This window comes from Gymnoscopelus braueri (genome assembly GCF_963280865.1).
Source record: "Gymnoscopelus braueri genome assembly, chromosome: 3".
Classification (NCBI taxonomy): domain Eukaryota; kingdom Metazoa; phylum Chordata; class Actinopteri; order Myctophiformes; family Myctophidae; genus Gymnoscopelus; species Gymnoscopelus braueri.
In genome coordinates, this window is record NC_137612.1 from 39,098,083 (window position 1) to 39,112,444 (window position 14,362).

General features: G+C 38.5%; 1 protein-coding gene across 2 annotated transcripts; it reads right to left on the reverse strand.

Moving 5' to 3' along the window:
• Nucleotides 1–2,418: 2,418 nt before the first annotated feature.
• h6pd (hexose-6-phosphate dehydrogenase (glucose 1-dehydrogenase)) lies at nt 2,419–12,262 on the reverse strand. 2 transcript variants are annotated; one of them, XM_080421655.1, is made up of 5 exons: nt 12,226–12,262; nt 8,221–8,886; nt 5,220–5,337; nt 4,761–5,030; nt 2,419–4,622 (listed from the first exon to the last, which is right to left on the reverse strand). In XM_080421655.1, exons 2-5 carry the CDS (start codon nt 8,866–8,868, stop codon nt 3,274–3,276), a joined length of 2,385 nt encoding a protein of 794 aa, XP_080277781.1. In that variant the 5' UTR covers nt 8,869–8,886; nt 12,226–12,262; the 3' UTR covers nt 2,419–3,273. The 2 variants fall into 2 exon arrangements, with proteins under 2 accessions (XP_080277781.1, XP_080277782.1); XM_080421656.1 differs by having other exon boundaries at nt 12,230–12,245.
• Nucleotides 12,263–14,362: the final 2,100 nt, after the last annotated feature.

The window sequence follows — 14,362 nt, forward strand, 5'->3', positions numbered from 1 at the left end:
ACACATGAATGTTTCATGTGGTTTCAACACCACAAGCAGCTAGTAACTCTAAACTCTGTGATTACAAAAGGGAAAGTACCTGTATTATTCTTAAACACTTAAACCCTATACTACGTTGTATGTCAAACAGAATGTTCCCCTTTTTTTTTTTGCCGAATGTTGGCCTACTACGACATGCCCAGAATAGGGATCCTAGGGTCCATGAGGTTAACATCTTCTAATGAACATTTAGCAGTATCACAGAACACAGTAGGCTAATGGTTGTTGGTGCTGGTGTTTTTTATAATTTGTTGATAAACACAGAAGAAAGATTTCCAGAAGGAGTCATAACTTATGTACTTTCAGAGATCCATCAAAAAGAAATAAAAAATATACATGTGAAATCTGTACAGTCCTGAAAGTGGTGTTTGGTCACAAGAGAAAGGCATTATCAATAGGTCATATTGATGACTCAATTAAGTATTTAGGTTGATAATGTGAACAAGAACAAAGGGAACAAAGAATGTAGTCTGTGATGTCATCAGCAGCGGACCTCACTGCTCACTGGCACTGAACAGCAAACACATTTTGTATGTTGTCGCTGTCGGGCGGAAACCTTTATGTCCAAAACCATAACTTTTCAGGAAATGTCAAACCTGTGTTTTGAATGGATCTTCTCCTTTCTTATTAGTTACAATATTATTCTTACTGAACTGAAATATCTCTGAACTCAATTATCTGTCATCGGCTCAGCCTTATATAGTGGTAGATTATACTCGCCATATCATCCATATATTCCTATTAGGAGAGGTGCCTGTATATAGGGGACGTCTCCGTAACACCTGTGTTCCAATGGATCTGATGTAGTTACAAGCTCTTGTAAATACTTTTAATTGGTTAAAAATTCAAGAAAACCACAGACAGATTTAACTTCTTTCAAAAATAGCCGATGAACAAGCTCACAACACGTCGCATAGCGTTTTAAGCTTCTAGATCGCCTATTTTCGCTAGTTTTGCATGACACTGTTGTGTGACGAAGTAGGCCATTAATTTACCAAAACAAAACATTAAAAGTTTAAATATGTTGATACAAGGTTTCAGCCCGACAGCAACGATATGTATAGAACATTTATCAGGTCTTTTACATCCAGATGAGATTTACAAACTAAAAGAAAGAATAATCAGGGCCAGCCCGAGGCATGAGCCAACTAAGAGGAGGGTTAGGGCCCTGCTAGTCTCTCGAGTCTGTTGACTCACACAATTTTCAAATCAAATGCTTCCGTCATACATATACCTATTATAGCAGTGGTTCCCACTTCCGAAACATTTTAGCTCGAGACCCAAAAGAGAAATTTGATGTCTCTCCGGGACCCAAACTAGTGAAAATAGCCGATCTACAAACTCACAATGGCGATGCGGCGTGTTGTGCCGCGCTGTGAGCTTGTAGATCTGCTATTTTCACAACTTCAAGATATTTTTTTTTTTCTTCTAATTTATGGAATTTCTTGATTGTTTTTGGTTTTCAATTTATAACAAAACTAGAATCTTTCTTTTGGACATTTTTGAAAATCTTTTGAAATAATAATAATTAAAAACAAAAAATAAAGGGCTATTTACTCGCGACCCATAAAAACGGGTCCCGACCCACAGTTTGGGAAACAGTGTATTATAGCATTTGAAGATTGTGGAATGGTTGTCCATGGTTTGAGAGACTATAGGGCCCTGCAGACAACTAGGGTCCCCCACCAGGGGGCCCTCAAGCAAGCATGAAATAAAATGAAATAAATTGTCATGTATTACCACACCATTGTCTTAACTCAATTGATATGTAATGCCTCCAAAATCTGGTAATAATAAAAGATTAGCTAAATCACAATTCTGTTTAGCAAAAAGGCTTGGGCTGGCCCTGGAATGTACTGTATAAATATTATGTATTAGTCTTATGTCAAGAAATTAACTGAACATTCATTCTTCAATCATTTAACCATTTATTTTCTACGTAGATATTTTGGTAGGTCACTATTAAAATTAAAATAAATGATCCTGTATGGGTTGGAAATGTTTGGTCACATCATGCAGCATAACAGTTAACATCTCACACAATTCAGCTGTATGCTGATAAGGCACTCAAATCACTTAATTATTATGCATGTTGTAATTCTAATTTGTGGTGAATTAAACAAGGACACATTCATTTATAGTAATTAGCCAATTTTTCCTCATCGATAACAAAAATTGAAGTTAGTGCTTTCCTACTTACTACAGAATAAATTATATACAATCTAGAAATTTTGATTACATAGCTAATTGTATTCAAATATATTTCTCTATTCACCTGAGATCAGCAAACTTCCCTTGCATTTCCACAGTCTCTCTCACACACACACACACACACACACACACACACACACACACACACACACACACACACACACACACACACACACACACACACACACACACACACACACACACACACACACACACACACACACACACACACACACACACACACACACACACACACACACACACACACACACACACACACACACACACACACACACACAAAGTTTAGTAGGGTAACATGTCACAGAGTAGCCTAATATTATTACATTACAATTCCTCTCATTTTCACAACAGTGGTGATATGTGATCAGTTTGCTTGGACAGTATCTATCTACCATTTCCCTTTAGTAGTTTTTAATATTGGTTTAAGTGTTTGTAAATGACACCACAGATTGATTGTCATAGAGGTATCAGAACACCGTAGCACAAGTTTTTATGTTTTGTTGTGTATCAGTTTAGTCAGTAATTCTGCAGGGAGTTGTTGTCAACACTAACAGCATTTGGAAATGTTTGATAGATGATGGGGGAATCTATTGCATCAGCAATGCGTATTAATATTGTGTCAATGAAGTTGTAAAGAGTACCAAAATGACTCAAATAATGCCCCTTGAATTGTCTAATCCTTCTTGCACTCACTAATGTCCAATAAAAGCACCACTCGTAAAGCAGCTAAGTACAGTAAAAGATTTTCCATATAATCATACAATATTTGCTGATATTATTTGCCCAAGCACACTCGGGACAATGTCTTTCACTTGCTCATTCTCACACAAACACATTCAAACAAGTGGGAGAAAATCAATTTTTTTTCATTTCCCTGCAATGTTCAGAGACAAACCATCTCGGCTCTGGTTCATCAATACATTCTTGGTCAAAATTCAGCACGTAAGTAAAATCATAGATGTTGCTATGGTTTTATCGATTTAAAAGTCTGATGTGCAGGTCCTACCCTAAAAGTGCATCATAGTCTATGTACCAAACAAGCCTGCCGTTATCTGGCCGCACCCCGGTAACAGGCCATTTGTTAAGGTCGTCCTTAACGCGGCTCAGTTGGGTGACAAGTTCGTGCTTTCCTTTGCCCATCACTAGCACGGCGACCTTACGGGCCCTGTTAATGGCCCTAAAAGTCAGGCTCATGCGTTGGTGAGGTTTAACAGGGCTCTCTGTGAGGGCCACCAGACTGTCCCCGTGGCCATCTACTTTAGCACCAGGGAACAGAGAGGCTGTGTGATAATCGTAACCGACGCCCAAGAGCACAAAGTGGAAGCTGGAGCCGTTAACTAACTGGGTGATCTCTCTCTCATAGAGCAGTGCCCCGCCATCTTCCTCCACACACAGACGCTGGTGGAAATGCACAGGCATGGGGTGGATGTTGAAATAGGGAATCCTGATGTGTTGCAGCAGGTGTTCATGCAGGTTATGGAAGTTAGACTCTGACTCTGTCAGGGGAACACAGCGCTCATCCACCAGCCACACATGGGTATTCTTCCAGGGGAAGGAATAATGGTGCTGGCTCAACCTGTGGAACAGGGCGAGGGGAGAGGAGCCCCCGGACAGGGCGAGGTGGAATGTGCCTCCCTCACTCACTGCTGCCTCCGCTGCCACCTGGAGGTCGGCGGCTAGCCTCTGGACGAGCTCCTCGGGCCAGGCAGACACCATGTCGTTGCTGCGATACTTACCTTGCATCACCTGGAAGCTGTCTGTTGCCATACCACCCATCTGGTTCGGGGTGGTCATTACCACAGCCTCGCTGGCAAAGCTTATCTCCTTTGCTCTCAGATAGAAGTCCAACAGGCCTCCGTTGTCGTCACCCCCAGGGTAGATGCGAGGGAAAGAGTTGGCCAGGCTGTTTAGCAAGGGCGTCCATAAGCCCCAGGAGGCCAGGAGGTTCTCTGCACTGATGAAGCTATCTTTTCGTCCCTGGAAAATCTGTGCAATGAGCTCTGCATAAGCTTCCCTCTGCTCTGCTGGAGCTAGTATGTAATAGTCTGAAATTGGCAAGCCTAGAACACTGACATCTTTATGCTCTGTCACGTCCTTCCACTCCCTGTCCTTTAGAGATGGCTTAAATAGATTCTTTGTGACAAGAATGGCTGGATATTGAAGGCTGCCATGGCCAAAGTAAAAAATGACCTGTTTGGGCTTGCAGTGCACGCTGTTTTGGTTTTGCACACAAAAAATGTCATTCTTGAAGACAATGCGCGCATACCCCACCCGCTCATCTAACATCTTCCCTGATGTCAGAATGATTGGTACTCCTTCATACTGTGCCATATCAATGTGTATCATAACAGCTGAAACAAGGGGAAAAAGCACACTTAACTTCTGCACAAGAGTATAAATAGTCAGTGGGTCAGAATACATATTTAAGATTTGCGGTGTGGCAAACTAGAAGAATTTGAGAAATGAAAAATAAATTATAAAACACTTACCAGCAAAGGTTGGAGTGAAACTAAAGTAATCCTTTGTCTTATTCAGCTCAGCCTGAACCTCTTTGTTGTACCCTTGGTACTGGCCTATAACAGCCCGGTTCTTTCCTAAGGGCTGCAAGACACTGAAGATCCTCAGCTTGTTTCGGAGAACCTCTTTAGCGTTGTTAAGATTCTCTGGCAGCTTCATGGTCAACAGAGACATGACTTCAGTCAGGTGATTCTGTAGCACATCTCTGATCACTCCATACTGGTCATAGAATGGAATACGACCTTTGGGGACAAGTGAGGAGGAGAAAAAGTGAGCAAAATTATAATTAAGTGATAAATGATTGAAGACAGTAGCCAATATAAAACATTTTACTCAATGTGCATAATTCTGCTTATGTATATATATGTGTATATAGGTGTTCTGTTCCTTTAAATTCTTAGTGTTATGTACTTGTGTTAAGTTGTTATCACCTTTGGCATCCAGGGTCTCTTTCAATACAATCTCCACTCTCTCAATATGGTGCTTGTTCCAGATGGGACTGAGAAACTTATTATTCTCTTTTCTGAACTGCAGTATCTTTGAAACAACCTTTTAATAAAAGCAGAAAATGTATTATTAAATTAAATGCTTTACTAAGTTGTTAAAAGAACCATACTGATGGTATGGTTAAGCCCAGTGACTACGATTCACGGTATACTGCCAACCATTTCCCAAAGAATCCTGTGGTTTGTTCGATTTTTAATTGGATTCCATTTATTTCAGTACGGTATGAAAATCAACTGGAGACCAGAAACTTGCTTGACATAATGTAGGTAATTCAGCAAAGTTACATTTATTGCCAGAGGTGGACAGAGTACTCGACCCCAGTACTTGAGTAAGAGTACAGAGTACTCCTGGTTAAATTTACTCCACTACAAGTAAAAGTAGCTCAGTCAAAATATGACTCAAGTAAGAGTAAAAAATTCCTTGCTTTTAAAGGTACTTAAGTATTCAAGAGTAAATGCTTTTAAAATTACATACAATTAAATTAATTAATTACATTAATTAAAGTACAAGTAAAATTAAAAGTATATTTCTTATTTTTCACATCAATGAATTGCTGTATTTTGTTTTAAATCACAAGTCAAATTAGTGCAGCATTGGTTCAAAACGAGTAATCTAAATTAATATCTTTATAGCCTAGTGGTGCAGCACAAAATAACCAAATAATCACAAAATATTCAATTTAAATATACTGTCTTGAACAAACTAAAATATGTCTAAAACCTCAGCAATGCCAATGCAACAAAATAACTCCTCATCTAAGCAGTAGCAGTGATTTTCAATGTAGTTAGTGGGTGTCAGGACCCAGGAGTGGTCATTTGAATGGGTCCCAGCCCAGGGACATTTTGTGATTCTATGAGTCCTAATAAAATAAAAATGTGCAGGCACGTGCATTGTTTTCTAGGCAAAAAACAAAGCATGTCACTCTTTGCCTTTCAATAATATTCAAGGCAAAAAAGTACCATATGTCACTGCTATGTGCTAAATACTAGTGCTATAGCCTAAACTCCAGTGAGATTTATAGTTTTAAACTTTCTAAATCAGGGGTTTTCAACTGATTGTGAACCAGGGACCACCACCCTGATTAAGAATCAACTTGGGGACCACTGTTGTGTTGGCTAAGATTAGTGCTTTGCTACACTTGCTACTGTATGCATGCATTCCATGATACATCCCACTGTTTCTCAACCAGTGGTCCATGGACTACACAGACACATGCAATTACTGTATATGGCCACATTTCCTAATAATGATGACTCCATCAGGCAATCCGGTACACTTCCCCTTCTTGAGATTCTAACTCCCTTTTGGAATTTCTTGACCTCCGACTTCCCCCAGAAACTGACAACATTGACATGTCATCATAGGTCAATATATTTATAATATGCACTGTTCCATGGAACAAGAAGAAAAAAATATATTGCAACATGGTCAGGGACCATAGAGACCAATTGCATTTTAGGAGGAAAAAACAACAACCAGCGAACCAAAAAGTAACTTGTACTTTTCAGCCTTCCTTGAAATGTATTTGAGTAAAAGTAAAATATGTCTTGAAAATGTACTCGAGTAAGAGTAATAAGTATCAAAGAAATCTAATGCTCAAGTAAAGTACAGATCCTCAGAATATGTACTTAAGTACAGTACTCAAGTAAATTTACTTCGTTACTGTCCACCTCTGTTTATTGCATCATTATTGTTTCCCCCCGTCAAGGTTTATAGAGGTATCATTATCGTTTCATGTCAAATAAGTGTGGATTAATTTGAAAAGTATAGCCTAACATAAGAAGAAAAGAATGATTTACAAATTAAATACAAACGCAAAATAAATCCATTAACAGTCACATTAACAGTGTGTTTATGTAAGACATATAGCCGAAGCTGTGAATAGAAAATGTTGTATGTACAGTATTGACACAGTTTGGTCCTAAGTTGTTTATGCCACTGGTTCTCAAACCTTCCCTTGTCAAGGACCCCCAAATTAATATGCATTTATTTGGATGCGGACCCCCATCTGAAAATATTTTGTGCCAGGGACCTCCGTACAAGATTTATGTTGTTAAAATGTTTTTAAAAAATGTCAAAGATTTTATAGTGTATCTACAAGCTCACAACACATTGTGATGCAACACGTGAGCTTGTATATCTTAAAAAAAAAATCAAACAAGATTTTCAGGCCTTTGTGGCCTTCAAATCCAGCCCTACAGTATATTCACATTGCGCTGATTAGAGCAATGGTCACTGAAGTGGCCTTTTGAAGTGTGAACAATGCTTTAGTGCCCCATATGTGTGCAATTTCGTTTTTTTGGTGTGACCATTTTCATGGCAGACTCCTGAACAGTGTTTGTGCCAAGTTTAGTGAGGATTGGAGCAACAGTGTGCCAGTGTCCGCCGGGGGCCCCTGATGTGGCCCCTGGTGGGACAATGTTCGACCCGTCAACAGTGTTTGTGACCATTTTTGGTGCGGATAGGGCATAACAGTGTGCGGCTATTTCCGAAAATATTTATGCAAATCATTTTAACCAAACTGCTCCTGGTGAATCATGACCATAAAACATTTGATTCTGTGTGAAAAACTATTTGAATATTCAATTATATTACATACTAATAAATACCCTTTTTTGCGGTTTTCAAACTTTCTTTTTGACACAGAATCAAATGTTTTATGGTCAACACTGTTTGTGCCAAGTTTGGTGTGGATGTTACGTTTGTGATTGCGGTCCACAGTCTGCGGTGTCGGTCCACCCACCCTGTAGGCAATTTTACTATAGGATATCCAATGTGTATGAAAGTGGTTACACACATTTTGATGTTAACAAATTTAGCTGGGGACCCCCTGAAAACCCCTAAAAGGACCCCTGGGGGTCCCCGGACCCCACGTTGAAAACCACTGGTTCATGCCAAGTGTAGAGAGATGTTGGGTTTCATTACCTGCTTCCCCAAGTAGTGGTCAATTCTGTACATCTCCTCATCCGTCAGGGAGGTCCCAAGTTGAGTTGCTAGTATTTGTGCACTGGTGAGATCGTGGCCAAAAGGTTTCTCCAGCACTACCCTCAGCCACGCCCCATTAGACGGTCTGCAACTACCATTGACCTTATCGGCAATGTCTGCATATGCAAAGGCAGGTACTGATAGGTAAAAGAGCCTCCCGGCGTCCACCATCCCCTCCTGCTGCAGTTGTTGTTCCATATTGTTACACAGAGCCTGGTAGTCTTCTGTGGTCTTCAGCTGCTGGTACTGTGCTAGACGCAGGAACTGCGCTTTATACAGGGCACAACGCTCCGGGGACAAGTCCTTTGAGCAGTTCACACCCTTCAGAATCTCAAAAAAGCTTGGCGTGCCTTTATCCACAGGTGACAGTCCTCCACCATAGAAGGAGAAAGTGTACCCACTGCTAATCTGTTTGGTGTATAGCTGGAAGAAGCCCTGCCACAGATACTTCTTTGCCAAGTCACCTGTTCCTCCGACTATGACTACTGAAACATGGCCCATTTTCTGTCCCTCTTGCTTCTCCTCGCCATGGCACACGTGGGCACACAGAGAGGCCAAAAGCAGAGACAACCTCACGATATGCCACATACTCAGAGAGCTTAGCTCCTATAAGGAAATAACAATAAAAGAAAGATCAAAGCTTACATCAAGTCTCAAACCATGGTATGACATTTTTAAATACAAACAACTGGATCATCTTTTCTCTCAAACTGAATCCAATTTAATTGAGTCAATAGAGGCCATACACAGAATGCATAGAATTCCCATTTACCCTCTATAGGAAGAAACAATGGTTGCTATGTTTAAAACAACAATTACTGTGTTGATATGAGATAGACAGTTTTTCAAATGAAATACAATAATTTTGTGTCTGATTACTGGATCCTGTAAACAGCAGAACAGTAATTTCATGCTTATCCAATGTTTTACCTACTCTCATACCACTGCACAGAAATGAGGAGTTTTCTTTAGAAAGTGTTTTTTGAACGTTTACAGGCTGAAGAAAGAGACCTAAACAAACACTTCATGCACGGCCTCTATTTCAGCTTTAGTTGTTCAGGTGTTATATAGAAGAAAACCTTCTATCTGAAAATGAATGGAACATAATACAGTAAGTCCAACAATTCTGTGAGCCAATTCAATGTTGCTATAATGTACACATTAAACTACACCTGACTACACCTGACTACACCTGACTTTTATATTGGTAACACACAGAGAGAGAGAAGGAATAAACAAAACAAAACAAACAAACAACAACGGGAAACAGAAAATATAAAATCAAAAGTGCAATTTACTGAAAAGCAAGGCAATACGGTAATAATAATAATTAAAAAAAAGACAACTTGCATTGAACATTTATCTGTTTCTATATAGACTGTGTGTTTAAAACTACGCTAGACTTACTTAGCATAGATTCTGTCCTCCTTCCGTTTGAAATGTCTCACAAGTGCAGATTATTGTTAGTGTAATGATTTCTGGCTATATGAAGAATAAGACCAAAGTAAATTACACTTTGCTTCCTGGTAATGAGTGTCCAAACGCAAGCAGACAATTATTAGACTGCTGTGAATGTTATAGGAACAGCAACTTTTCAGTCTCATTACGTACAGCTTATCTATGTTTCTGGACTGAGCGAAGATCAATAGATTTGAGATAGGAACTCCCACATAGTAAATCAGTACACAATCTCTCTCTACACACCATCAGCTGGAGTTATGCTTACTGTCTACAATTTATTCCAACAAATACCAATCATTAAAAAAAATGTTATCAAGTTAATCTTGGAGTATGTGTACTAAATTAAAGTACTAAATTAAAGTACATTATTAAAGAAAGAGCCTTTCATTTGCCATTTAAATTGAATTTGAATGGCAAGTATAGCATTTTTTATTTTATTTTAATCATTTACAGTAAGAGGCTTTTCAAATAACAGCTGATCGATATCAGTTACGGTAAGAGGCTTTTTTTCAAATAACAGCGTAACATCTGGGTTGAGTGTGTTCCCAGTGTTCCACACAGTTTACACAGTGATAATGTCAACAACAAAGGTCATACTATGTCCGGGTTTGAACTGTGTCTGCAGCTGGGTATACTGATGCAAGAATTTCAGGATCTAGACTAAATGGACAGGATCAATGCACAGTTGTGACTACAGTTACATTTCCTCAAAAAGAAAATAAATATGACAACTAGACAATATTTTAGATTAGGTGTGTGTGATGTAGTGCCTAGAATCTAGATCACATAATCACAATGGACCCCAAAAGATCACTTGAAAAGACAATATCTCAGGCACTATGTTTATAGCGAATGCCTGTTGTTCATTATTTTCCAATCAAATACAGTAAATAACCTGGGTCCTTAATAAATGTGACTTATGTGAGATAACACATTTATCTCACATTTGCTTGACTATATGTGATGGAGTTAAAACTATATGTTTTGTGGACCAGATTGATATGATCTAGAAATATCGATCTAACCAGTCAAATTAATATAGTGATGTCTTTTTGGGCCTGTACTTCAGTCTTGTAAACATGCCTTTTGTAACTCTACTATACTTTCTCTACCAAGGCCATGTAGCTGACTCCATATTTGCTATCTGGTGCCGGCTCCATATGTTTCCAATCAGTAAAAACATGTCTTGGTCAACGCTTTGTGATTTAATGTCCTAATGACCTGTATCTCTGTACGATGACCTATATCTCTGTATGACCGGGATATTGTCACTAATTTACTCTGTCAGCTGTCACCCTGTCACAGATAAACCTGCCACATGTCCTATGATATCAAAGGAATAACTTGTTTATGGAACCAAAAGTTGTACACAAGGACACTATAAGATGAACAACAACTTATTATGATGACACCCTGATGCCTGACAGCTCATCAGATATGATCTGACGTCTAAGGGTCTTAACCAATCGTTAGGATCCACCTTATATCTGATGTCCGGACTCCAACTTGTGTATAAATACTATTGCCTGTATTTGTAATATCAGAGAGATATTTTTGCTGTACGGTGCCTTGTGGATTGATTCTTTCTCTTAATACAATGTCAACCTTTTAATTTGAGAACCGGTCTTTGATTTCGTCTCATCCTTTTTACACTGGGTTTTCAGCGGTTTAACTACAAATAGTTTTAATTAACACAGAGCAGGATTTACGACCCTTTATCAACTCTATTAACATGTGTCAAATGTAATTATAAGAGACCATTTCAAACATATTTTGATTTATTTTTTACTTTGCCTTCCCTTTATTGTTCCCTTATTGTTGTAACTAAGCATGATTCGTCCATTCAGTGAGTAGACATTACTACTTATACCACCAGGACAAAATATTCCATTTATTCCAATATTCCAGTGTAAATCAACTATATGCCTATTCAATTTACCTTAAAATGTCAGCAAGAACTAAGAAAAAGTAATGGCCCATGAGCACACCAATCTATATAAAAATAAATATCTTGATGAGGTTAATAATCCATGTCTCGACTGATGTTAAACAGGTTTCTGCATACCACATAAGCTGTGCAACATGAATATGCAAGCGATGATGCTACACAAACATGTCATCAACAATAATGCCATTGATGTGCACAGTGCAAGCCAAAATAATGTCATCATGGTCATGCTTATATATCATGGTGTCATGCTTATATAGCTTGGGCTGGGGCTACATAATTGTAAAGGTCCCATTGAAACCCATGTGCTCTGATGTGCAAGGCCATCACTTACTGTCACAATAGAACACAGTGGCATTCAATAGGGCTGGTCCACCTGCTAGCTGTCAAACTCCACAACATCATTGAAATGTTATCAACTTTTCAACAGACAGGCATTTCTTTCACATTGACAATCGTCATGTCGGCTAACATTTTTCACATGTTTTCACATATTTTGACAAACAGGACTATCTTTAAAAAACGGTTTAACATACCAACCTGTGGTTGAATGAGTGATCCGCGGCGGTTACACGGTCCGATATTTTGGTCAATACGCTTCCTACTAGGGGAAGTCAGGTCACCTGACATAACATGGATATTGTGGTTCTCGGGCTGTTTTGGCCATGCGGTAGGCAGTGGCATAGACCTGATACATGACTGTGACAGTCATGGATGAACTTTAACATAGTTTTTGCACTTTCTCCCTTTTTAATCCGTAAATCTACATAAACGTTCATATTTCAAATATAAGTGCTGACCCTATGGCCACAAATGTTAAGATTATGTACGGGTCCACAGAAGTACCCGCAGTTTCCGTATTGTTCGATAAAAAGCATTTTAATCCGATTGGTGGCCATTTTCTCCGTATTTTCTCCATTATGCTTTCAAGTTTCAACTAACCCTATTAGTTGATACTCTGATACATTATAACTCTATGAGAAAATGGCCACCAATCGGATTAAAATGCTTTTTATTGAACAAGACAGAAACACGAGTACTTCTAAGGGCCCGTACAGGATTGTAACATCGTGCAGGGGGTAAGCACTTTATATTTGAAATCTGAACGTTTATGTATATGTACGGGCCAAACAGGGAGAAAGTGCAAACACTGTGTTGAAGTTCATTCATGTCATGACTCATGACGGTCATGAGATGACCGTCTTGTGGTCCATGGCTAGCACTCCTTTCATCTACAGAGACAGTTCATAAACGCTCTGAAGTTGAAGTGGATAAAGATCGTCATCCCTGATACTGACGTCTAGCCCACACACAAACTACAGTATTATTGTGACCCCGCGTTTCTATCATTTTTAAATCTGTGGTCGTTCATATCAAACAATAAAATAAACGTTTGTTTTTATTTACTTCAGTTTTATGGTTTCTACTACTGAACATGTTTTAAATAACAGCATTCTTTTAAACACCATTATTCCTAATTTCCTCCGACCAAATTTAAATTTTAAATAAACGTTTCATGGTGGAGTCCAGAAAAGCTCAACGTTTTTGCCAGAGCGATTTATGATATTGTTAAAAAAAATAAAAAAATATTTGGCCTATATATGGGTTTTCTTTTTTCCCCTTTTTTTCTTGGTAGACTATTCATAACAATTACTTGCCAGAAGACTACAGGCTCGTAAGCAGCTGTGTAAAGTAAGTACATTCACTGTGGGTTGTGAGCTTGTAGATCTGCTATTTTCAAAAGATTTTTATACATTTGAAAACTTGTGAAACGGGACATTCTGCATAATGAGTACTTTCTACTTTTGGTACTTCAAGTACATTTTGACACCAATACTTTTGTACTTTTATTCAATTTTGAATACTGGGATTTTACTTGTCACAGAGTATTTCTACATTGCAGTATTGCTATGCTACTTTTAGTTAAGTAAAACAATGTAGTACTTTTTCCACCACTGCAGGCTCATCTTGGATAATATTTTGTCCTCTACTTAATAGTCACTTGGGGGCAGGTGTGGACTGTAGTCGTTTATTGGTCTGAACACGAGGGACTCCTGCTGGCCTATGTGCGCTATGGCTGTATTAAAAATACAATTAAAGTTTTATCATTTATATTTATTTAAATGTTAGATAGCAGCATTGTTCTTCTGTCTTGGAAATTTGCTGTTGGCTTCGTAGATTTTAAATATAAAACCAAGCCACAATATCAAACCACAATACCATCACAGATGCTTCATCATTCCTACACATTGGTTCTAACTGTAATTGTATTCTGGCTCTGTAAAGCACTTTGAGCTGCATTTCATGTCATGAAAGGTGCTATACAAATAAAGTTTATTATTATTATTCACAAAATAAATTGCAAAAAGTTCAAATTCTGATGAATAATTGGTCAAATACACGTGTAAAAGCTTTTTTCTTGGTGCTTGTAAACACTTCAAATGAAACACAGTTGCATTTGCACAGTGCACCATGCTACAGTACATTCTCATCTCAAACTTCAACCTAATTGAAACTGACCCACCTGTTTCCTGAAACATAATCTCTCAAGACATGTGTTAAACTGAATGGGTTCCCAGATTGTCTGAGAAATAACAGTTGGCAATAGACCTAGGCTAATTCTCAATGTCAACAAGCACATTTTTTGTGTGTGTGTCATGAATACATAAATAA